We start from the raw sequence: 23,204 nt of genomic DNA on the forward strand, positions 1-23,204 counted from the left end.
CAGACACACAGAGAGAGCCTGGACCAAGTCAGACACGGCCAAGTCTCTCTCCCTACGTAGACTCCCACAGAGACTCCTATAGACACATAGACACACACACACATAGACACACACACATAAACACACACACACACACACACATAGACACACACACATAGAGACACACACACACATAGACACACACGCATAGACACACACACATAGACACACACACACACACATAGACACACACACACAGAGACACACACACATAGACACACACACACACACAGAGACACACACACATAGACACACACACATAGACACATAGACACACACACACATAGACACACACACATAGACACACACACATACACACACACAGATACATAGACACACACACAGACAGAGACACAGAGACACACAGACATAGACACACACACACATAGACACACACATAAAACACACACACACGTAGACACACACACATAGAGAAACACACACACACAGAGACACACACACAGAGACACACACATAGACACACAGACACACAAAGACACACACACACACACTTAGACACACACACACACAGAGAGACACATAGACACATAGACACACACACACACACACACACAGACACACACACACAGACACACACACACATAGACACACACACACAGACACACACAAGCATAGACACACATAGACACATAGACACACACACACAGACACACGCAAACATAGACACACACACACATAGACACATAGACACACACAGAGACACACACACAGAGACACACACACACAGAAACACAGAGACACACACACACAGAGACACACACACATAGACACACACACACATAGACACACACACACATAGACACACACACAGATACATAGACACACACACAGAGACACACACACAGAGACACACACACAGAGACACACACAGAGACACACAGTCTCTCTCTGTGTCTCTCTCTGTGTCTCTGTCTCTCTCTCTCTCTGTCTCTCTCTGTGTCTCTGTGTGTCTCTCTCTGTCTCTCTGTCTCTCTCTCTGTCTCTCTGTCTCTCTCTGTGTCTCTCTCTGTCTCTCTTTGTGTCTCTGTGTCTCTGTGTCTCTCTCACCGCACGCTCTCTCTCTCCGACACCACGCGACCCCTCTCCGTGAGGGCCCAGTCTCTGCGTCTCTGTGTCTTTGTGTGTCTCTCTCTGTCTCTCTGTGTCTCTGTGTCTCTCTCTGTGTCTCTGTGTCTCTCTCTCTCTGTCTCTCTCTCTCTCTGTCTCTCTGTGTCTCTGTGTCTCTCTCTGTGTCTCTCTCACCGCACGCTCTCTCTCTCCGACACCACGCGATCCCTCTCCGTGAGGGCCCAGTCTCTGCGTCTCTGCGCCAGCTCTGTCTCTCTCTGTGTGTCTCTCTCTCTGTCTCTCTCTGTGTCTCTGTGTCTCTGTGTCTCTCTCTGTGTCTCTGTGTCTCTCTCACCGCACGCTCTCTCTCTCCGACACCACGCGATCCCTCTCCGTGAGGGCCCAGTCTCTGCGTCTCTGCGCCAGCTCTGTCTCTCTCTGTGTGTCTCTCTCTCTGTCTCTGTGTCTCTGTGTCTCTCTCTGTGTCTCTCTCTGTGTCTCTGTGTCTCTCTCACCGCACGCTCTCTCTCTCCGACACCACGCGATCCCTCTCCGTGAGGGCCCAGTCTCTGCGTCTCTGTGTCTGTGTGTCTCTGTGTGTCTCTCTCTGTCTCTGTGTCTCTCTCTGTCTCTCTCTGTGTCTCTCTGTCTCTCTCTGTGTCTCTCTCACCGCACGCTCTCTCTCTCGGACACCACGCGATCCCTCTCCGTGAGGGCCCAGTCTCTGCGTCTCTGCGCCAGCTCTGTCTCTCTCTGTGTGTCTCTCTCTATGTCTCTCTCTGTGTCTCTGTGTCTCTGTGTCTCTCTCTGTGTCTCTGTGTCTCTCTCACCGCACGCTCTCTCTCTCCGACACCACGCGATCCCTCTCCGTGAGGGCCCAGTCTCTGCGTCTCTGCGCCAGCTCTGTCTCTCTCTGTGTGTCTCTCTCTCTGTCTCTCTCTGTGTCTCTGTGTCTCTGTGTCTCTCTCTGTGTCTCTGTGTCTCTCTCACCGCACGCTCTCTCTCTCCGACACCACGCGATCCCTCTCCGTGAGGGCCCAGTCTCTGCGTCTCTGCGCCAGCTCTGTCTCTCTCTGTGTGTCTCTCTCTCTGTCTCTCTCTGTCTCTCTCTGTGTCTCTGTGTGTCTCTCTCTGTGTCTCTGTGTCTCTCTGTGTGTCTCTCTCTGTGTCTCTCTCTGTGTCTCTGTGTCTCTCTCACCGCACGCTCTCTCTCTCCGACACCACGCGATCCCTCTCCGTGAGGGCCCAGTCTCTGCGTCTCTGTGTCTGTGTGTCTCTGTGTGTCTCTCTCTGTCTCTGTGTCTCTCTCTGTCTCTCTCTGTGTCTCTCTGTCTCTCTCTGTGTCTCTCTCACCGCACGCTCTCTCTCTCGGACACCACGCGATCCCTCTCCGTGAGGGCCCAGTCTCTGCGTCTCTGCGCCAGCTCTGTCTCTCTCTGTGTGTCTCTCTCTATGTCTCTCTCTGTGTCTCTGTGTCTCTGTGTCTCTCTCTGTGTCTCTGTGTCTCTCTCACCGCACGCTCTCTCTCTCCGACACCACGCGATCCCTCTCCGTGAGGGCCCAGTCTCTGCGTCTCTGCGCCAGCTCTGTCTCTCTCTGTGTGTCTCTCTCTCTGTCTCTCTCTGTGTCTCTGTGTGTCTCTCTCTGTGTCTCTGTGTCTCTCTCTGTGTGTCTCTCTCTCTGTCTCTCTCTGTGTCTCTGTGTCTCTGTGTCTCTCTCTGTGTCTCTGTGTCTCTCTCACCGCACGCTCTCTCTCGGACACCACGCGATCCCTCTCCGTGAGGGCCCAGTCTCTGCGTCTCTGCGCCAGCTCTGTCTCTCTCTGTGTGTCTCTCTCTCTGTCTCTCTCTGTGTCTCTCTGTGTCTCTGTGTGTCTCTCTCTGTGTCTCTGTGTCTCTCTCACCGCACGCTCTCTCTCTCCGACACCACGCGATCCCTCTCCGTGAGGGCCCAGTCTCTGCGTCTCTGCGTCTCTGTGTCTCTGTGTGTCTCTCTCTGTCTCTGTGTCTCTCTCTGTGTCTCTCTGTGTGTCTCTGTGTCTCTGTGTCTCTCTCTGTGTCTCTGTGTCTCTCTCACCGCACGCTCTCTCTCTCCGACACCACGCGACCCCTCTCCGTGAGGGCCCAGTCTCTGCGTCTCTGTGTCTGTGTGTCTCTGTGTCTCTCTCTCTGTCTCTCTCTGTGTCTCTGTGTCTCTGTGTCTCTCTCTCTCTCTGTGTCTCTCTGTGTCTCTCTGTGTCTCTCTGTGTCTCTGTGTCTCTCTCTCTGTCTCTCTCTCTCTCACCGCACGCTCTCTCTCTCCGACACCACGCGATCCCTCTCCGTGAGGGCCCAGTCTCTGCGTCTCTGCGCCAGCTCCGTCTCTCTCTCCGCTGCCTCCGCGCGTCTCTCCAGACGCGCCGCCCTCCTGCGAGCGCTCGCCGCCTCCTGAGCGCAGCGCTCGGCACGACCCACGGACGCCTCCAGAGCCTGGGGGGGAGGGCAGCAATCGTCGTCAGCATCAGAAGTAGCAGCATCAGTAGTAGTAGCAGCATCATCAGTAGTAGTATCAGTAGTAGTAGTAGCATCAGTAGTAGTAGTAGCATCAGTAGTAGCATCAGTAGTAGTAGTAGCAGTAGTAGTAGCATCAGTAGTAGCATCAGTAGTAGTAGTAGCATCAGTAGTAGTAGTAGCATCAGTAGTAGCATCAGTAGTAGTAGTAGCATCAGTAGTAGTAGTAGCATCAGTAGTAGTAGCATCAGCAGTAGTAGTAGCAGCATCAGCAGTAGTAGTAGCATCAGCAGTAGTAGTAGCATCAGTAGTAGTAGCATCAGTAGTAGTATCATCATCAGTAGTAGTAGCATCATCAGTAGTAGTAGCATCAGTAGTAGTAGTAGCATCAGTAGTAGTATCATCATCAGTAGTAGTAGCATCAGCAGTAGTAGTAGCATCAGTAGTAGTATCATCATCAGTAGTAGTAGCATCAGTAGTAGTAGCAGCATCAGCAGTAGTAGTAGCATCAGTAGTAGTATCATCATCAGTAGTAGTAGCATCAGTAGCAGCATCAGTAGTAGTAGTAGCAGCATCAGTAGTAGTAGCAGCATCAGTAGTAGCAGCATCAGCAGCAGTAGTAGCATCAGCAGTAGTAGTAGCAGCATCAGTAGTAGTAGCAGCATCAGTAGTAGTAGTAGCATCAGTAGTAGTAGCATCAGTAGTAGTAGCAGCATCAGTAGTAGCATCAGTAGTAGTAGCATCAGTAGTAGTAGCAGCATCAGTAGTAGCATCAGTAGTAGCAGCATCAGTAGTAGTAGCAGCATCAGTAGTAGTAGTAGCATCAGTAGTAGTAGCATCAGTAGTAGTAGCATCAGTAGTAGTAGCATCAGTAGTAGTAGCATCAGTAGTAGCAGCATCAGTAGTAGCATCAGCAGTAGTAGCATCAGTAGTAGTAGCATCAGTAGTAGCAGCATCAGTAGTAGCATCAGCAGTAGTAGCATCAGTAGTAGTAGCAGCATCAGCAGTAGTAGCAGCATCAGTAGTAGTAGCATCAGTAGTAGTAGCAGCATCAGTAGTAGCAGCATCAGTAGTAGTAGCAGCATCAGTAGTAGTAGCATCAGTAGTAGTAGCATCAGTAGTAGTAGCATCAGTAGTAGCAGCATCAGTAGTAGTAGCAGCATCAGTAGTAGTAGCAGCATCAGTAGTAGTAGTAGCATCAGTAGTAGCAGCATCAGTAGTAGTAGCAGCATCAGTAGTAGTAGCATCAGTAGTAGTAGCATCAGCAGTAGTAGTAGCATCAGTAGTAGCAGCATCAGTAGTAGTAGCAGCATCAGTAGTAGTAGCAGCATCAGTAGTAGTAGTAGCATCAGTAGTAGCAGCATCAGTAGTAGTAGCATCAGTAGTAGTAGCAGCATCAGTAGTAGTAGCAGCATCAGCAGTAGTAGCAGCATCAGCAGTAGTAGCAGCATCAGTAGTAGTAGCAGCATCAGCAGTAGTAGCAGCATCAGCAGTAGTAGCAGCATCAGCAGTAGTAGCAGCATCAGCAGTAGTAGCAGCATCAGTAGTAGCAGCATCAGCAGTAGTAGTAGCATCAGTAGTAGTAGCAGCATCAGTAGTAGTAGCAGCATCAGTAGTAGTAGCAGCATCAGCAGTAGTAGCAGCATCAGTAGTAGCAGCATCAGCAGTAGTAGTAGCATCAGTAGTAGTAGCATCAGTAGTAGTAGCATCAGTAGTAGTAGCATCAGCAGCAGTAGTAGCATCATCAGTAGTAGCAGCATCAGTAGTAGTAGTAGCATCAGTAGTAGTAGCATCAGCAGTAGTAGTAGCATCAGCAGTAGTAGTAGCATCAGCAGTAGTAGCAGTAGCATCAGTAGTAGTAGTAGCATCAGCAGTAGTAGCAGCATCAGTAGTAGTAGCAGCATCAGCAGTAGTAGCAGCATCAGCAGTAGTAGTAGCATCAGTAGTAGTAGCAGCATCAGCAGTAGTAGCAGCATCAGCAGTAGTAGCAGTAGCATCAGTAGTAGTAGTAGCATCAGCAGTAGTAGCAGCATCAGCAGTAGTAGCAGTAGCATCAGCAGTAGTAGTAGCATCAGCAGTAGTAGTAGCATCAGCAGTAGTAGCAGTAGCATCAGTAGTAGTAGTAGCATCAGCAGTAGTAGTAGCATCAGTAGTAGTAGCAGCATCAGCAGTAGTAGCAGCATCAGCAGTAGTAGTAGCATCAGTAGTAGTAGCAGCATCAGTAGTAGTAGCATCAGTAGTAGTAGTAGCATCAGTAGTAGTAGCATCAGTAGTAGTAGCAGCATCAGTAGTAGTAGCAGCATCAGTAGTAGTAGTAGCATCAGTAGTAGTAGCATCAGTAGTAGTAGCAGCATCAGTAGTAGTAGCAGCATCAGTAGTAGTAGTAGCATCAGTAGTAGTAGCAGTAGCATCAGCAGTAGTAGCAGCATCAGCAGTAGTAGCAGCATCAGCAGTAGTAGTAGCATCAGTAGTAGTAGCATCAGTAGTAGTAGCAGCATCAGTAGTAGTAGCAGCATCAGTAGTAGTAGTAGCATCAGTAGTAGTAGCAGCATCAGTAGTAGTAGTAGCATCAGTAGTAGTAGCAGCATCAGTAGTAGTAGCATCAGTAGTAGCAGCATCAGTAGTAGTAGTAGCATCAGTAGTAGCATCATCAGCAGTAGTAGCATCAGTAGTAGTAGTAGCATCAGTAGTAGTAGCAGCATCAGTAGTAGTAGCATCAGCAGTAGTAGTAGCATCAGTAGTAGCAGCATCAGTAGTAGCAGCATCAGCAGTAGTAGCAGCATCAGTAGTAGTAGCATCAGTAGTAGTAGTAGTAGCATCAGTAGTAGCATCATCAGCAGTAGTAGCATCAGTAGTAGTAGCATCAGTAGTAGCAGCAGTAGTAGTAGCATCAGCAGTAGTAGTAGCATCAGTAGTAGTAGTAGCATCAGTAGTAGTAGTAGCATCAGTAGTAGTAGCATCAGCAGTAGCAGCAGTAGTAGTAGCATCAGCAGTAGTAGTAGCATCAGTAGTAGTAGTAGCATCAGTAGTAGTAGTAGCATCAGTAGTAGTAGCATCAGCAGTAGTAGTAGCATCAGTAGTAGTAGCATCAGCAGTAGTAGCAGCATCAGTAGTAGTAGTAGCATCAGTAGTAGTAGTAGCATCAGTAGTAGCATCAGTAGTAGTAGCAGCATCAGTAGTAGTAGCATCAGCAGTAGTAGTAGCATCAGTAGTAGTAGTAGCATCAGTAGTAGTAGTATCAGTAGTAGCATCAGTAGTAGTAGTAGCATCAGTAGTAGCAGCATCAGTAGTAGCATCAGTAGTAGTAGTAGCATCAGTAGTAGTAGTATCAGTAGTAGCATCAGTAGTAGTAGTAGCATCAGTAGTAGCAGCATCAGTAGTAGCATCAGTAGTAGTAGTAGCATCAGTAGTAGTAGTAGCATCAGTAGTAGCAGCATCAGTAGTAGCAGCATCAGTAGTAGCAGCATCAGTAGTAGTAGTAGCATCAGTAGTAGCAGCATCAGTAGTAGTAGCATCAGTAGTAGCATCAGTAGTAGTAGTAGCATCAGTAGTAGTAGCATCAGCAGTAGTAGCATCAGTAGTAGCAGCATCAGTAGTAGCAGCATCAGTAGTAGCAGCATCAGTAGTAGTAGCATCAGTAGTAGCAGCATCAGTAGTAGTAGCATCAGTAGTAGTAGTAGCATCAGTAGTAGTAGTAGCATCAGTAGTAGTAGCATCAGCAGTAGTAGTAGCATCAGTAGTAGTAGCATCAGCAGTAGTAGCAGCATCAGTAGTAGTAGTAGCATCAGTAGTAGCAGCATCAGTAGTAGTAGCATCAGTAGTAGCAGCATCAGTAGTAGTAGTAGCATCAGTAGTAGTAGCATCAGTAGTAGCATCAGTAGTAGCAGCATCAGTAGTAGTAGTAGCATCAGTAGTAGCAGCATCAGTAGTAGTAGCATCATCAGTAGTAGCAGCATCAGCAGTAGTAGTAGCATCATCAGTAGTAGCAGCATCAGTAGTAGTAGCATCAGTAGTAGCAGCATCAGTAGTAGCAGCATCAGTAGTAGCAGCATCAGCAGTAGTAGTAGCATCAGTAGTAGTAGTAGCATCAGCAGTAGTAGCATCAGCAGTAGTAGTAGCATCAGTAGTAGTAGCATCAGCAGTAGTAGCAGCATCAGCAGTAGTAGCATCAGCAGTAGTAGTAGCATCAGTAGTAGTAGCATCAGCAGTAGTAGCAGCATCAGCAGTAGTAGTAGCATCAGCAGTAGTAGTAGCATCAGTAGTAGTAGCATCAGCAGTAGTAGTAGCATCAGTAGTAGCAGCATCAGTAGTAGCAGCATCAGTAGTAGCAGCATCAGCAGTAGTAGCATCAGCAGTAGTAGCAGCATCAGTAGTAGTAGTAGCATCAGCAGTAGTAGTAGCATCAGTAGTAGTAGCATCAGTAGTAGTAGCAGCATCAGTAGTAGTAGCATCAGCAGTAGTAGTAGCATCAGCAGTAGTAGCAGCATCAGTAGTAGTAGCAGCATCAGCAGTAGTAGCAGCATCAGCAGTAGTAGCAGCATCAGCAGTAGTAGCAGCATCAGCAGTAGTAGCAGCATCAGCAGTAGTAGTAGCATCAGCAGCAGTAGTAGCATCAGCAGTAGTAGTAGCATCAGTAGTAGTAGTAGCAGCATCAGTAGTAGTAGTAGCAGCATCAGTAGTAGTAGCATCAGCAGTAGTAGCAGCATCAGCAGTAGTAGCAGCATCAGTAGTAGTAGTAGCAGCATCAGTAGTAGTAGCATCAGCAGTAGTAGTAGCATCAGCAGTAGTAGTAGCATCAGTAGTAGTAGCAGCATCAGCAGTAGTAGTAGCAGCATCAGTAGTAGTAGCATCAGCAGTAGTAGCAGCATCAGTAGTAGTAGCAGCATCAGCAGTAGTAGCAGCATCAGCAGTAGTAGTAGCATCAGCAGTAGTAGCAGCATCAGTAGTAGTAGCAGCATCAGTAGTAGTAGCAGCATCAGTAGTAGTAGCAGCATCAGCAGTAGTAGTAGCATCAGTAGTAGTAGTAGCATCAGCAGTAGTAGCAGCATCAGCAGTAGTAGCAGCATCAGTAGTAGTAGCAGCATCAGCAGTAGTAGTAGCATCAGCAGTAGTAGCAGCATCAGCAGTAGTAGTAGCATCAGCAGTAGTAGTAGCATCAGCAGTAGTAGCATCATCATCAGTAGTAGCAGCATCAGTAGTAGTAGCAGCATCAGTAGTAGTAGCATCAGCAGTAGTAGCAGCATCAGTAGTAGTAGTAGCATCAGCAGTAGTAGCATCAGTAGTAGCAGCAGCATCAGCAGTAGTAGTAGTAGCATCAGTAGTAGTAGCATCAGTAGTAGCAGCATCAGCAGTAGTAGTAGCATCAGCAGTAGTAGCAGCATCAGCATCAGTAGTAGTAGCATCAGTAGTAGTAGCAGCATCAGCATCAGTAGTAGTAGCATCAGTAGTAGTAGTAGCAGCATCAGTAGTAGCAGCATCAGTAGTAGCAGCATCAGCAGTAGTAGTAGCATCAGCAGTAGTAGCAGCATCAGCATCAGTAGTAGTAGCATCAGTAGTAGTAGCATCAGCAGTAGTAGCAGCATCAGCAGTAGTAGTAGTAGCATCAGTAGTAGTAGCATCAGTAGTAGCAGCATCAGCAGTAGTAGTAGCATCAGCAGTAGTAGCAGCATCAGCATCAGTAGTAGTAGCATCAGTAGTAGTAGCATCAGTAGTAGTAGTAGCATCAGCAGTAGTAGTAGTAGCATCAGTAGTAGTAGCATCAGTAGTAGCAGCATCAGCAGTAGTAGTAGCATCAGCAGTAGTAGCAGCATCAGCATCAGTAGTAGTAGCATCAGTAGTAGCAGCATCAGCAGTAGTAGTAGCATCAGCAGTAGTAGCAGCATCAGCATCAGTAGTAGTAGCATCAGTAGTAGTAGCATCAGTAGTAGTAGCATCAGTAGTAGTAGCATCAGCAGTAGCAGCATCAGCATCAGTAGTAGTAGCATCAGCAGTAGCAGCATCAGTAGTAGTAGCATCAGCAGTAGCAGCATCAGTAGTAGTAGCATCAGTAGTAGCAGCATCAGTAGTAGCAGCATCAGTAGTAGCAGCATCAGCAGTAGTAGTATCAGCAGTAGTAGCATCAGTAGTAGTAGCAGCATCAGTAGTAGTAGTAGCATCAGTAGTAGTAGCATCAGCAGTAGTAGCATCAGCAGTAGTAGCATCAGCAGTAGTAGTATCAGCAGTAGTAGCATCAGTAGTAGTAGCATCAGTATCAGTAGTAGTAGCATCAGTAGTAGTAGCATCAGCAGTAGTAGCATCAGCAGTAGTAGTATCAGCAGTAGTAGCATCAGTAGTAGTAGTATCAGTAGTAGTAGTAGTAGCATCAGTAGTAGTAGCATCAGTAGTAGTAGTAGCATCAGCAGTAGTAGTAGTAGCATCAGTAGTAGCAGCATCAGTAGTAGTAGCATCAGCAGTAGTAGTAGCATCAGCAGTAGTAGCATCAGCAGCAGTAGTAGCATCAGTAGTAGCAGCATCAGCAGCAGTAGTAGCATCAGTAGTAGTAGTAGCATCAGTAGTAGTAGTAGCATCAGCAGCAGTAGCAGCATCAGTAGTAGTAGCATCAGCAGTAGTAGTAGCATCAGTAGTAGTAGCAGCATCAGCAGTAGTAGTAGCATCAGCAGCAGTAGCAGCATCAGTAGTAGTAGCAGCATCAGCAGTAGTAGTAGCATCAGCAGCAGTAGCAGCATCAGTAGTAGTAGCATCAGCAGCAGTAGTAGCATCAGTAGTAGTAGCAGCATCAGCAGTAGTAGTAGCATCAGCAGCAGTAGCAGCATCAGTAGTAGTAGCATCAGCAGTAGTAGCAGCATCAGTAGTAGTAGCAGCATCAGCAGTAGTAGTAGCATCAGCAGCAGTAGTAGCATCAGCAGTAGTAGCATCAGTAGTAGTAGTAGCATCAGCAGTAGTAGTAGCATCAGTAGTAGTAGCATCAGCAGTAGTAGCATCAGCAGTAGTAGTAGCATCAGTAGTAGTAGCATCAGTAGTAGTAGTAGCATCAGCAGTAGTAGCAGCATCAGCAGTAGTAGCATCAGCAGCAGTAGTAGCATCAGTAGTAGTAGCATCAGCAGTAGTAGTAGCATCAGTAGTAGTAGCATCAGCAGTAGTAGTAGTAGCATCAGTAGTAGTAGCATCAGCAGTAGTAGCAGCATCAGTAGTAGTAGTAGCATCAGTAGTAGTAGCATCAGCAGTAGTAGTAGCATCAGTAGTAGTAGTAGCAGCAGTAGTAGTAGTAGCATCAGTAGTAGTAGTAGCATCAGTAGTAGTAGCATCAGCAGTAGTAGCAGCATCAGTAGTAGTAGTAGCATCAGTAGTAGTAGCATCAGCAGTAGTAGTAGCATCAGTAGTAGTAGTAGCATCAGTAGTAGTAGTAGCATCAGTAGTAGTAGCATCAGCAGTAGTAGCAGCATCAGTAGTAGCAGCATCAGTAGTAGTAGCATCAGTAGTAGTAGCATCAGCAGTAGTAGCATCAGTAGTAGTAGCATCAGCAGTAGTAGCATCAGTAGTAGTAGCATCAGTAGTAGCAGCATCAGTAGTAGCAGCATCAGCAGTAGTAGCATCAGTAGTAGTAGCATCAGTAGTAGCAGCATCAGTAGTAGTAGCATCAGTAGTAGCAGCATCAGTAGTAGTAGCATCAGTAGTAGCAGCATCAGTAGTAGTAGCATCAGCAGCAGTAGTAGCATCAGTAGTAGTAGTAGCATCAGTAGTAGTAGTAGCATCAGCAGTAGTAGCAGCATCAGTAGTAGTAGCATCAGTAGTAGTAGCAGCATCAGCAGTAGTAGCATCAGTAGTAGTAGTAGCATCAGTAGTAGTAGAAGCATCAGTAGTAGTAGCATCAGTAGTAGTAGCATCAGTAGTAGTAGCATCAGTAGTAGTAGCATCAGTAGTAGTAGCAGCATCAGTAGTAGTAGCATCAGTAGTAGTAGCAGCATCAGTAGTAGTAGCATCAGTAGTAGCAGCATCAGCAGTAGTAGTAGCATCAGTAGTAGCAGCATCAGCAGTAGTAGTAGCATCAGTAGTAGTAGCATCAGTAGTAGCAGCATCAGTAGTAGTAGCAGCATCAGTAGTAGTAGCAGCATCAGCAGTAGTAGCATCAGCAGTAGTAGCATCAGTAGTAGTAGCAGCATCAGTAGTAGTAGCATCAGTAGTAGCAGCATCAGCAGTAGTAGTAGCATCAGTAGTAGCAGCATCAGCAGTAGTAGTAGCATCAGTAGTAGTAGCATCAGTAGTAGCAGCATCAGTAGTAGTAGCAGCATCAGTAGTAGTAGCAGCATCAGCAGTAGTATCATCAGCAGTAGTATCATCAGTAGTAGTAGTAGCATCAGTAGCAGCATCAGTAGTAGTAGTAGCATCAGTAGTAGTAGTAGCATCAGTAGTAGTAGCATCAGTAGTAGTAGTAGCATCAGTAGTAGTAGCATCAGTAGTAGTAGCAGCATCAGTAGTAGTAGTAGCATCAGTAGTAGTAGTAGCATCAGTAGTAGTAGCATCAGTAGTAGTAGTAGCATCAGTAGTAGTAGCATCAGTAGTAGTAGCAGCATCAGTAGTAGCAGCATCAGCAGTAGTAGCATCAGTAGTAGTAGTAGCATCAGTAGTAGTAGCAGCATCAGCAGTAGTAGCATCAGCAGTAGTAGCAGCATCAGCAGTAGTAGCATCAGCAGTAGTAGCATCAGCAGTAGTAGCAGCATCAGTAGTAGTAGTAGCATCAGTAGTAGTAGCATCAGTAGTAGTAGTAGCATCAGCAGTAGTAGCAGCATCAGCAGTAGTAGCATCAGTAGTAGTAGTAGCATCAGCAGTAGTAGCATCAGTAGTAGTAGTAGCATCAGCAGTAGTAGCAGCATCAGCAGTAGTAGCATCAGCAGTAGTAGCATCAGCAGCAGTAGTAGCAGCATCAGCAGTAGTAGTAGCATCAGTAGTAGCAGCATCAGCAGTAGTAGCATCAGTAGTAGTAGCATCAGTAGTAGTAGTAGCATCAGTAGTAGTAGCAGCATCAGCAGTAGTAGTAGCATCAGCAGTAGTAGTAGCATCAGCAGTAGTAGCATCAGTAGTAGTAGTAGCATCAGTAGTAGTAGTAGCATCAGTAGTAGTAGCATCAGTAGTAGTAGCAGCATCAGCAGTAGTAGCATCAGTAGTAGTAGTAGCATCAGCAGTAGTAGCAGCATCAGCAGTAGTAGCAGCATCAGCAGTAGTAGCATCAGTAGTAGTAGTAGCATCAGCAGTAGTAGTAGCATCAGCAGTAGTAGTAGCATCAGTAGTAGTAGTAGCATCAGTAGTAGTAGCATCAGCAGTAGTAGTAGCATCAGTAGTAGTAGTAGCATCAGTAGTAGTAGCATCAGCAGTAGTAGTAGCATCAGTAGTAGCAGCATCAGTAGTAGTAGCATCAGTAGTAGTAGTAGCATCAGTAGTAGTAGCAGCATCAGTAGTAGCAGCATCAGTAGTAGTAGTATCAGCAGTAGTAGCAGCATCAGTAGTAGTAGCAGCATCAGCAGTAGTAGTAGCATCAGTAGTAGCAGCATCAGCAGTAGTAGTAGCATCAGCAGTAGTAGCATCAGCAGTAGTAGTAGCATCAGTAGTAGTAGTAGCATCAGTAGTAGTAGCAGCATCAGCAGTAGTAGTAGCATCAGTAGTAGTAGCAGCATCAGCAGTAGTAGCAGCATCAGTAGTAGTAGCATCAGCAGTAGTAGTAGCATCAGTAGTAGTAGTAGCATCAGCAGTAGCAGCATCAGTAGTAGCAGCATCAGTAGTAGTAGTAGCATCAGCAGTAGTAGCAGCATCAGTAGTAGTAGCAGCATCAGCAGTAGTAGTAGCATCAGTAGTAGTAGCAGCATCAGTAGTAGTAGCAGCATCAGCAGTAGTAGCAGCATCAGTAGTAGTAGCAGCATCAGCAGTAGTAGCAGCATCAGTAGTAGTAGTAGCATCAGCAGTAGTAGTAGCAGTAGTAGTAGTAGCATCAGCAGTAGTAGTAGCAGTAGTAGTAGTAGCATCAGCAGTAGTAGTAGCATCAGCAGTAGTAGTAGCATCAGCAGTAGTAGTAGCAGTAGTAGTAGTAGCATCAGCAGTAGTAGTAGCATCAGCAGTAGTAGTAGCATCAGCAGTAGTAGTAGCAGTAGTAGTAGTAGCATCAGCAGTAGTAGTAGCATCAGCAGTAGTAGTAGCATCAGCAGTAGTAGTAGCATCAGCAGTAGTAGTAGCATCAGCAGTAGTAGTAGCATCAGCAGTAGTAGTAGCATCAGTAGTAGTAGTAGCATCAGCAGTAGTAGCATCAGTAGTAGTAGCATCAGTAGTAGTAGCATCAGCAGTAGTAGTAGCATCATCATCAGTAGCAGCATCAGCAGTAGTAGCATCAGCAGTAGTAGTAGCATCAGCAGTAGTAGCAGCATCAGCAGTAGTAGTAGCATCAGCAGTAGTAGTAGCATCAGCAGTAGTAGTAGCATCAGCAGTAGTAGTAGCATCAGCAGTAGTAGTAGCATCAGTAGTAGTAGTAGCATCAGTAGTAGTAGCATCAGTAGTAGTAGTAGCATCAGTAGTAGTAGCATCAGCAGTAGTAGTAGCATCAGCAGTAGTAGTAGCATCAGCAGTAGTAGCAGCATCAGTAGTAGTAGCATCAGTAGTAGTAGCATCAGCAGTAGTAGTAGCATCAGCAGTAGTAGTAGCATCAGCAGTAGTAGCATCAGCAGTAGTAGTAGCATCAGCAGTAGTAGTAGCATCAGCAGTAGTAGTAGCATCAGCAGTAGTAGTAGCATCAGCAGTAGTAGCATCAGTAGTAGCATCAGTAGTAGTAGCAGCAGTAGTAGTAGTAGCAGTAGTAGCAGCATCAGTAGTAGTAGCAGCATCAGCAGTAGTAGTAGCATCAGTAGTAGTAGTAGCATCAGCAGTAGTAGTAGCATCAGCAGTAGTAGCATCAGCAGTAGTAGTAGCATCAGTAGTAGTAGTAGCATCAGCAGTAGTAGTAGCATCAGTAGTAGTAGTAGCAGCATCAGTAGTAGTAGCATCAGTAGTAGTAGTAGTAGCATCAGTAGTAGTAGCAGCATCAGTAGTAGTAGCATCAGTAGTAGTAGCATCAGTAGCAGTAGTAGCAGCATCAGTAGTAGTAGCAGCATCAGTAGTAGTAGTAGCATCAGCAGTAGTAGCATCAGCAGTAGTAGTAGTAGCATCAGTAGTAGTAGTAGCATCAGTAGTAGTAGTAGCATCAGCAGTAGTAGCAGCATCAGCAGTAGTAGTAGCATCAGTAGTAGTAGTAGCATCAGTAGTAGTAGCATCAGTAGTAGTAGTAGTAGCATCAGTAGTAGTAGTAGCATCAGTAGTAGTAGTAGCATCAGCAGTAGTAGCATCAGCAGTAGTAGTAGCATCAGCAGTAGTAGTAGCATCAGTAGTAGTAGTAGCATCAGCAGTAGTAGCAGCATCAGCAGCAGTAGTAGCATCAGTAGTAGTAGTAGCATCAGTAGTAGTAGCATCAGCAGTAGTAGTAGCATCAGTAGTAGTAGCATCAGTAGTAGCAGCATCAGCAGTAGTAGTAGCATCAGCAGTAGTAGCAGCATCAGTAGTAGTAGCATCAGCAGTAGTAGTAGCATCAGCAGTAGTAGTAGCATCAGTAGTAGCAGCATCAGCAGTAGTAGTAGCATCAGCAGTAGTAGCAGCATCAGTAGTAGTAGCATCAGTAGTAGTAGCAGCATCAGTAGTAGTAGCATCAGCAGTAGTAGCAGCATCAGCAGTAGTAGCAGCATCAGTAGTAGTAGCATCAGCAGTAGTAGTAGCATCAGTAGTAGTAGTAGCATCAGTAGTAGTAGTAGCATCAGCAGTAGTAGCATCAGCAGTAGTAGTAGCATCAGTAGTAGTAGTAGCATCAGCAGTAGTAGCATCAGCAGTAGTAGCAGCATCAGCAGTAGTAGCAGCATCAGTAGTAGTAGTAGCATCAGCAGTAGTAGCATCAGCAGTAGTAGCAGCATCAGTAGTAGTAGCAGCAGTAGTAGTAGTAGCATCAGTAGTAGCATCAGCAGTAGTAGCAGCATCAGCAGTAGCATCAGTAGTAGTAGCAGCATCAGTAGTAGCATCAGTAGTAGCAGCATCAGTAGTAGTAGTAGCAGCATCAGCAGTAGTAGTAGCATCAGTAGTAGCATCAGTAGTAGTAGCAGCATCAGTAGTAGCATCAGTAGTAGTAGCAGCATCAGTAGTAGCATCAGTAGTAGCAGCATCAGTAGTAGTAGTAGCATCAGTAGTAGCATCAGTAGTAGTAGCAGCATCAGTAGTAGCATCAGTAGTAGCAGCATCAGCAGTAGTAGTAGCATCAGTAGTAGCATCAGTAGTAGTAGCAGCATCAGTAGTAGCATCAGTAGTAGCAGCATCAGTAGTAGTAGTAGCATCAGTAGTAGTAGTAGCATCAGTAGTAGCAGCATCAGTAGTAGTAGTAGCATCAGCAGTAGTAGTAGCATCAGCAGTAGTAGCAGCATCAGTAGTAGCAGCATCAGCAGTAGTAGTAGCATCAGTAGTAGTAGTAGCATCAGTAGTAGTAGTATCAGCAGTAGTAGTAGCATCAGTAGTAGTAGTAGCATCAGTAGTAGTAGTAGCATCAGCAGTAGTAGTAGCATCAGCAGTAGTAGTAGCATCAGCAGTAGTAGCAGCATCAGTAGTAGCAGCATCAGCAGTAGTAGTAGCATCAGCAGTAGTAGTAGCATCAGCAGTAGTAGCAGCATCAGCAGTAGTAGTAGCATCAGTAGTAGTAGTAGCATCAGTAGTAGCAGCATCAGCAGTAGTAGTAGCATCAGTAGTAGTAGCAGCATCAGTAGTAGTAGCATCAGCAGTAGTAGTAGCATCAGTAGTAGTAGCAGCATCAGTAGTAGTAGTAGCAGCAGTAGTAGTAGCATCAGCAGTAGTAGTAGCATCAGCAGTAGTAGTAGCATCAGCAGTAGTAGCAGCATCAGTAGTAGTAGCATCAGCAGTAGTAGTAGCATCAGTAGTAGTAGCAGCATCAGTAGTAGTAGTAGCATCAGCAGTAGTAGTAGCATCAGCAGTAGTAGTAGCATCAGTAGTAGCATCAGTAGCAGTAGTAGCATCAGTAGTAGTAGTAGCATCAGTAGTAGTAGCATCAGTAGTAGTAGTAGCATCAGTAGTAGTAGTAGCATCAGTAGTAGTAGCATCAGCAGTAGTAGTAGCATCAGTAGTAGTAGCATCAGTAGTAGTAGCATCAGTAGTAGTAGCATCAGTAGTAGTAGTAGCATCAGTAGTAGTAGCATCAGTAGTAGTAGTAGCATCAGTAGTAGTAGTAGCATCAGTAGTAGTAGCATCAGTAGTAGTAGCAGCATCAGTAGTAGTAGCATCAGTAGTAGTAGCATCAGTAGTAGTAGCATCAGTAGTAGTAGCATCAGTAGTAGTAGTAGCATCAGTAGTAGTAGTAGCATCAGTAGTAGTAGTAGCATCAGTAGTAGTAGCATCAGTAGTAGTAGCAGCATCAGTAGTAGTAGCATCAGTAGTAGTAGTAGCATCAGTAGTAGCAGCATCAGTAGTAGTAGCAGCATCAGTAGTAGTAGCATCAGTAGTAGTAGTAGCATCAGTAGTAGCAGCATCAGTAGTAGTAGCAGCATCAGTAGTAGTAGCATCAGTAGTAGTAGTAGCATCAGTAGTAGTAGTAGCATCAGTAGTAGTAGTAGCATCAGTAGTAGTAGCATCAGCAGTAGTAGTAGCATCAGTAGTAGCAGCATCAGCAGTAGTAGTAGCATCAGTAGTAGTAGCATCAGTAGTAGTAGTAGCATCAGTAGTAGTAGTAGCATCAGTAGTAGCAGCATCAGCAGTAGTAGTAGCATCAGTAGTAGTAGTAGTATCAGCAGTAGTAGTAGTATCAGTAGTAGCATCAGTAGTAGTAGTAGCATCAGTAGTAGCAGCATCAGCAGTAGTAGCATCAGTAGTAGTAGCAGCATCAGCAGTAGTAGTAGCATCAGCAGTAGTAGCATCAGTAGCAGTAGCAGCATCAGTAGTAGTAGTAGCATCAGCAGTAGTAGCAGCATCAGTAGTAGTAGTAGCATCAGTAGTAGTAGTAGCATCAGTAGTAGTAGCATCAGCAGTAGTAGTAGTAGCATCAGTAGTAGTAGCAGCATCAGCAGTAGTAGCATCAGTAGCAGTAGCAGCATCAGTAGTAGTAGTAGCATCAGCAGTAGTAGCAGCATCAGTAGTAGTAGCAGCATCAGCAGTAGTAGTAGCATCAGTAGTAGTAGCATCAGCAGTAGTAGTAGTAGCATCAGCAGTAGTAGCAGCATCAGTAGTAGTAGCAGCATCAGCAGTAGTAGCATCAGTAGTAGTAGCAGCATCAGTAGTAGTAGCAGCATCAGCAGTAGTAGCATCAGCAGTAGTAGCAGCATCAGTAGTAGTAGCAGCATCAGCAGTAGTAGCATCAGCAGTAGTAGTAGCATCAGCAGTAGTAGCAGCATCAGCAGTAGTAGCATCAGTAGTAGTAGTAGCATCAGTAGTAGTAGCATCAGTAGTAGTAGTAGCATCAGCAGTAGTAGTAGCATCAGCAGTAGTAGTAGCATCAGTAGTAGTAGTAGCATCAGTAGCAGTAGCATCAGCAGTAGTAGTAGCATCAGCAGTAGTAGTAGCATCAGTAGTAGTAGCATCAGCAGTAGTAGTAGCATCAGCAGTAGTAGTAGCATCAGCAGTAGTAGCATCAGCAGTAGTAGTAGCATCAGTAGCAGTAGCATCAGTAGTAGTAGTAGCATCAGTAGTAGTAGCATCAGCAGTAGTAGTAGCATCAGCAGTAGTAGCATCAGTAGTAGTAGCAGCATCAGCAGTAGTAGTAGCATCAGTAGTAGTAGCATCAGCAGTAGTAGTAGCATCAGCAGTAGTAGTAGCATCAGCAGTAGTAGCATCAGCAGTAGTAGTAGCATCAGTAGCAGTAGTAGCATCAGTAGTAGTAGTAGCATCAGTAGCAGTAGCATCAGTAGTAGTAGTAGCATCAGTAGTAGTAGCATCAGCAGTAGTAGTAGCATCAGCAGTAGTAGCATCAGTAGTAGTAGCAGCATCAGCAGTAGTAGTAGCATCAGTAGTAGTAGCATCAGCAGTAGTAGTAGCATCAGCAGTAGTAGTAGCATCAGCAGTAGTAGCATCAGCAGTAGTAGTAGCATCAGTAGCAGTAGTAGCATCAGTAGTAGTAGTAGCATCAGTAGCAGTAGCATCAGTAGTAGTAGTAGCATCAGTAGTAGTAGCATCAGCAGTAGTAGTAGCATCAGTAGTAGTAGCATCAGCAGTAGTAGTAGCAGCATCAGCAGCATCAGTAGTAGCATCAGTAGTAGCAGCATCAGCAGTAGTAGTAGCATCAGTAGTAGTAGCATCAGTAGTAGTAGCATCAGCAGTAGCAGCATCAGTAGTAGCATCAGTAGTAGCAGCATCAGCAGTAGTAGTAGCATCAGTAGTAGTAGCATCAGTAGTAGTAGCAGCATCAGCAGTAGTAGTAGCATCAGTAGTAGCAGCATCAGCAGTAGTAGTAGCATCAGCAGTAGTAGCATCAGCAGTAGTAGTAGCATCAGTAGTAGTAGTAGCATCAGTAGTAGTAGCAGCATCAGCAGTAGTAGTAGCATCAGTAGTAGTAGCAGCATCAGCAGTAGTAGCAGCATCAGTAGTAGTAGCATCAGCAGTAGTAGTAGCATCAGTAGTAGTAGTAGCATCAGCAGTAGCAGCATCAGTAGTAGCAGCATCAGTAGTAGTAGTAGCATCAGCAGTAGTAGCAGCATCAGTAGTAGTAGCAGCATCAGCAGTAGTAGTAGCATCAGTAGTAGTAGCAGCATCAGCAGTAGTAGCAGCATCAGTAGTAGTAGTAGCATCAGCAGTAGTAGTAGCATCAGCAGTAGTAGTAGCATCAGCAGTAGTAGTAGCAGTAGTAGTAGTAGCATCAGCAGTAGTAGTAGCATCAGCAGTAGCATCAGCAGTAGTAGTAGCATCAGCAGTAGTAGCAGCATCAGTAGTAGTAGCAGCATCAGCAGTAGTAGTAGCATCAGTAGTAGCAGCATCAGTAGTAGTAGTAGCATCAGCAGTAGTAGTAGCATCAGTAGTAGCATCAGCAGTAGTAGTAGCATCAGCAGTAGTAGTAGCATCAGCAGTAGTAGCAGCATCAGCAGTAGTAGTAGCATCAGTAGTAGTAGCAGCATCAGCAGTAGTAGCATCAGTAGTAGTAGCATCAGTAGTAGTAGCAGCATCAGTAGTAGTAGCAGCATCAGTAGTAGTAGCATCAGTAGTAGTAGCATCAGTAGTAGTAGCAGCATCAGCAGTAGTAGCAGCATCAGCAGTAGTAGTAGCATCAGTAGTAGTAGCAGCATCAGCAGTAGTAGCATCAGTAGTAGTAGCATCAGTAGTAGTAGCAGCATCAGTAGTAGTAGCATCAGTAGTAGTAGCATCAGTAGTAGTAGCAGCATCAGTAGTAGTAGCATCAGTAGCAGTAGCATCAGTAGTAGTAGTAGCTTCAGTAGTAGTAGCAGCATCAGTAGTAGTAGCATCAGTAGCAGTAGCATCAGTAGTAGTAGCATCAGTAGCAGTAGCATCAGCAGTAGTAGTAGCATCAGTAGTAGCAGCATCAGTAGTAGTAGCATCAGTAGTAGTAGCATCAGTAGCAGTAGCATCAGTAGCAGTAGCATCAGCAGTAGTAGTAGCATCAGTAGTAGTAGCAGCATCAGTAGTAGTAGCATCAGTAGCAGTAGCATCAGTAGTAGTAGCATCAGTAGTAGTAGTAGCATCAGTAGTAGTAGCAGCATCAGCAGTAGTAGCATCAGTAGCAGTAGCATCAGTAGTAGTAGTAGCATCAGCAGTAGCATCAGCAGTAGTAGTAGCATCAGCAGTAGTAGCAGCATCAGCAGTAGTAGCATCAGTAGTAGTAGCATCAGTAGTAGTAGCAGCATCAGTAGTAGTAGCATCAGCAGTAGTAGTAGCATCAGTAGTAGCATCAGCAGTAGTAGTAGCATCAGTAGTAGTAGCAGCATCAGTAGTAGCAGCATCAGTAGTAGTAGCAGCATCAGTAGTAGTAGCATCAGTAGTAGTAGTAGCATCAGTAGTAGCAGCATCAGTAGTAGTAGCAGCATCAGTAGTAGTAGCATCAGTAGTAGCAGCATCAGCAGTAGTAGTAGCATCAGTAGTAGTAGTAGCATCAGTAGTAGTAGTAGCAGTAGTAGTAGCATCAGCAGTAGTAGTAGCATCAGCAGTAGTAGCATCAGTAGTAGTAGTAGCATCAGTAGTAGCAGCATCAGTAGTAGCAGCATCAGCAGTAGTAGTAGCATCAGTAGTAGCAGCATCAGCAGTAGTAGTAGCATCAGTAGTAGTAGTAGCATCAGTAGTAGTAGCATCAGCAGTAGTAGTAGCATCAGTAGTAGCATCAGCAGTAGTAGCATCAGCAGTAGTAGTAGCATCAGTAGTAGCAGCATCAGTAGTAGTAGTAGCATCAGCAGTAGTAGCATCAGTAGTAGTAGCATCAGCAGTAGTAGTAGTATCAGTAGTAGTAGCATCAGTAGTAGCAGCATCAGCAGTAGTAGTAGTATCAGTAGTAGTAGCATCAGCAGTAGTAGTATCAGTAGTAGTAGCATCAGCAGTAGTAGTAGTATCAGTAGTAGTAGCATCATCAGTAGTAGTAGCATCAGTAGTAGTAGCATCAGCAGTAGTAGTAGCATCAGTAGTAGTAGCATCAGCAGTAGTAGTAGTATCAGTAGTAGTAGCATCAGCAGTAGTAGCATCAGTAGTAGTAGTAGCATCAGCAGTAGTAGCATCAGCAGTAGCATCATCAGTAGTAGCAGCATCAGTAGTAGCAGCATCATATATATAACTATATATATATACATATAACTATATAATGTATATAATGTGTGTGTACCTGTCGTGCCTGGTAGAGCTCTATATATATATGTATATAACTATATAATGTATATAATGTGTATATAATGTAGTACCTGTCGTGCCTGGTAGAGCTCTATGTGTATATATAACTATGTATATAGTTGTATATATATAGTTATATATATAGTTATATATGTAACTATATATATAGTTATATATATAGTTATATATGTAACTATATATATAGTTACATATATAGTTATATATGTAACTATATATATAGTTACATAGGTATATTATTCACTATGTAACTATATAATACATCTTCTTGGTTCTTTCGGTAAAGTCACGGTCGAAGGGAAGTAATAAAATAATAAAAATAAAACATAATAAAATGAAATAATTCTCACGACGTTTCGGCCACAACGCAAGCAGCCGCCTTCAGGTGAAGAATGAGACGCTGCCAAGCTAGGAGCTTATATATAAGCTGGGTTGGAGGTGGAAGAAGAAAAGCGCCTTGACAAAAAGGAAATGTGCATATGAAGAGGAATTTAGCATATTCATTGTTTAGTAACTGCAGCTACATATCAATAACATTCCTTTCCTTTGTTAATGCTACTCCCTGCACCCCCCCTTGGTGCTGTTGATCCTGCATAATGCATGGGCATAATATGCCTTTGAAACCCCCCCCCGCCCACCTCCTACGCATTTGCCATGAATATGCTAAATTCTTCTTCATATGCACATTTCCTTTTTGTCAAGGCGCTCTTCTTCTTCCATCTCCAACCCAGCTTATATATAAGCTCCTAGCTTGGCAGCGTCTCATTCTTCACCTGAAGGCGGCTGCTTGCGTTGTGGCCGAAACGTCGTGAGAATTATTTCATTTTATTATGTTTTATTTTTATTATTTTATTACTTCCCTTCTACGTGACGACTTTACCGAAAGAACCAAGAAGATGAATCCCTGCTGCAGTCACGAAAGAAGCTTTACATCGAAATTTAATGTAGTACCTGTCGTGTCTCGTAGAGTTCTATGTATATATATATATATAGTCATATATATATATAACTATGTGTATATATATATGTATATATAACTATATGTATATAATGTGCAAATAGTGTAGTAGCTGTCTGGTCTGGTAGAGTTCTATGTATATATATAACTATATAACTATATATAATGTGTATATATATGATGTGTGTACCTGTCGTGTCTGGTAGAGTTCTATATAACTATATATATATAACTATGTATAACTATATATATATAACTATGTATAACTATATAACTATATATATATAACTATGTATAACTATATATATATATAACTATGTATAACTATATATATAGTTATATAACTATATATATATAGTTATATAACTATATATATATAACTATATATATATATATAACTATATATATATAACTATATGAGTGAGTACCTGTCGAGTCTGGTAGAGTTCTATTCGCACGGCGTCCGTCTGGCGCCGAGATTCGTGAAGCTCGGAGAGCGAAGCCTCCGCCTGCGACACGGCCTCCTCCCAACGAGCCTGCACCTGCACATACATATATACATAGTTATATAGTTATATACATAGTTATATATATATATACATAGTTATACACACACACACACATAGATAGACACACACCGCCTGCGACACGGCCTCCTCCCAACGAGCCTGCACCTACACATATACACATATACATAGTTATATACATAGTTATATACATATATAGATAATGATACACACACACACCGCCTGCGACACGGC

General features: G+C 44.4%; 1 protein-coding gene across 1 annotated transcript; it reads right to left on the bottom strand.

Moving 5' to 3' along the window:
* Positions 1-3,343: 3,343 nt before the first annotated feature.
* Positions 3,344-23,183, bottom strand: LOC144740186 (uncharacterized). Its single transcript, XM_078623044.1, has 2 exons — positions 22,872-23,183; positions 3,344-3,575 (listed from the first exon to the last, which is right to left on the bottom strand). The coding sequence occupies exons 1-2, from the start codon at positions 22,995-22,997 to the stop codon at positions 3,387-3,389; spliced, it is 315 nt and encodes a 104-aa protein (XP_078479170.1). The 5' UTR covers positions 22,998-23,183; the 3' UTR covers positions 3,344-3,386.
* Between the last annotated feature and the right edge of the window lie 21 nt (positions 23,184-23,204).

This window comes from Lampetra planeri, unplaced genomic scaffold (assembly GCF_965212315.1).
Source record: "Lampetra planeri unplaced genomic scaffold, kcLamPlan1.2.h2 scaffold_1948, whole genome shotgun sequence".
Lineage (NCBI taxonomy): Eukaryota > Metazoa > Chordata > Hyperoartia > Petromyzontiformes > Petromyzontidae > Lampetra > Lampetra planeri.

What these genes read in the sequence shown, in the direction of transcription:
- LOC144740186 (XM_078623044.1), bottom strand. Translation starts at nt 22,997, where the DNA reads ATGTATGTGCAGGTGCAGGCTCGTTGGGAGGAGGCCGTGTCGCAGGCG. An exon ending in AACTCTACCAGACTCGACAG is followed by an intron (nt 3,576 to 22,871) that starts GTACTCACTCAT and finishes CCTCCCCCCCAG; the next exon opens with GCTCTGGAGGCGTCCGTGGG.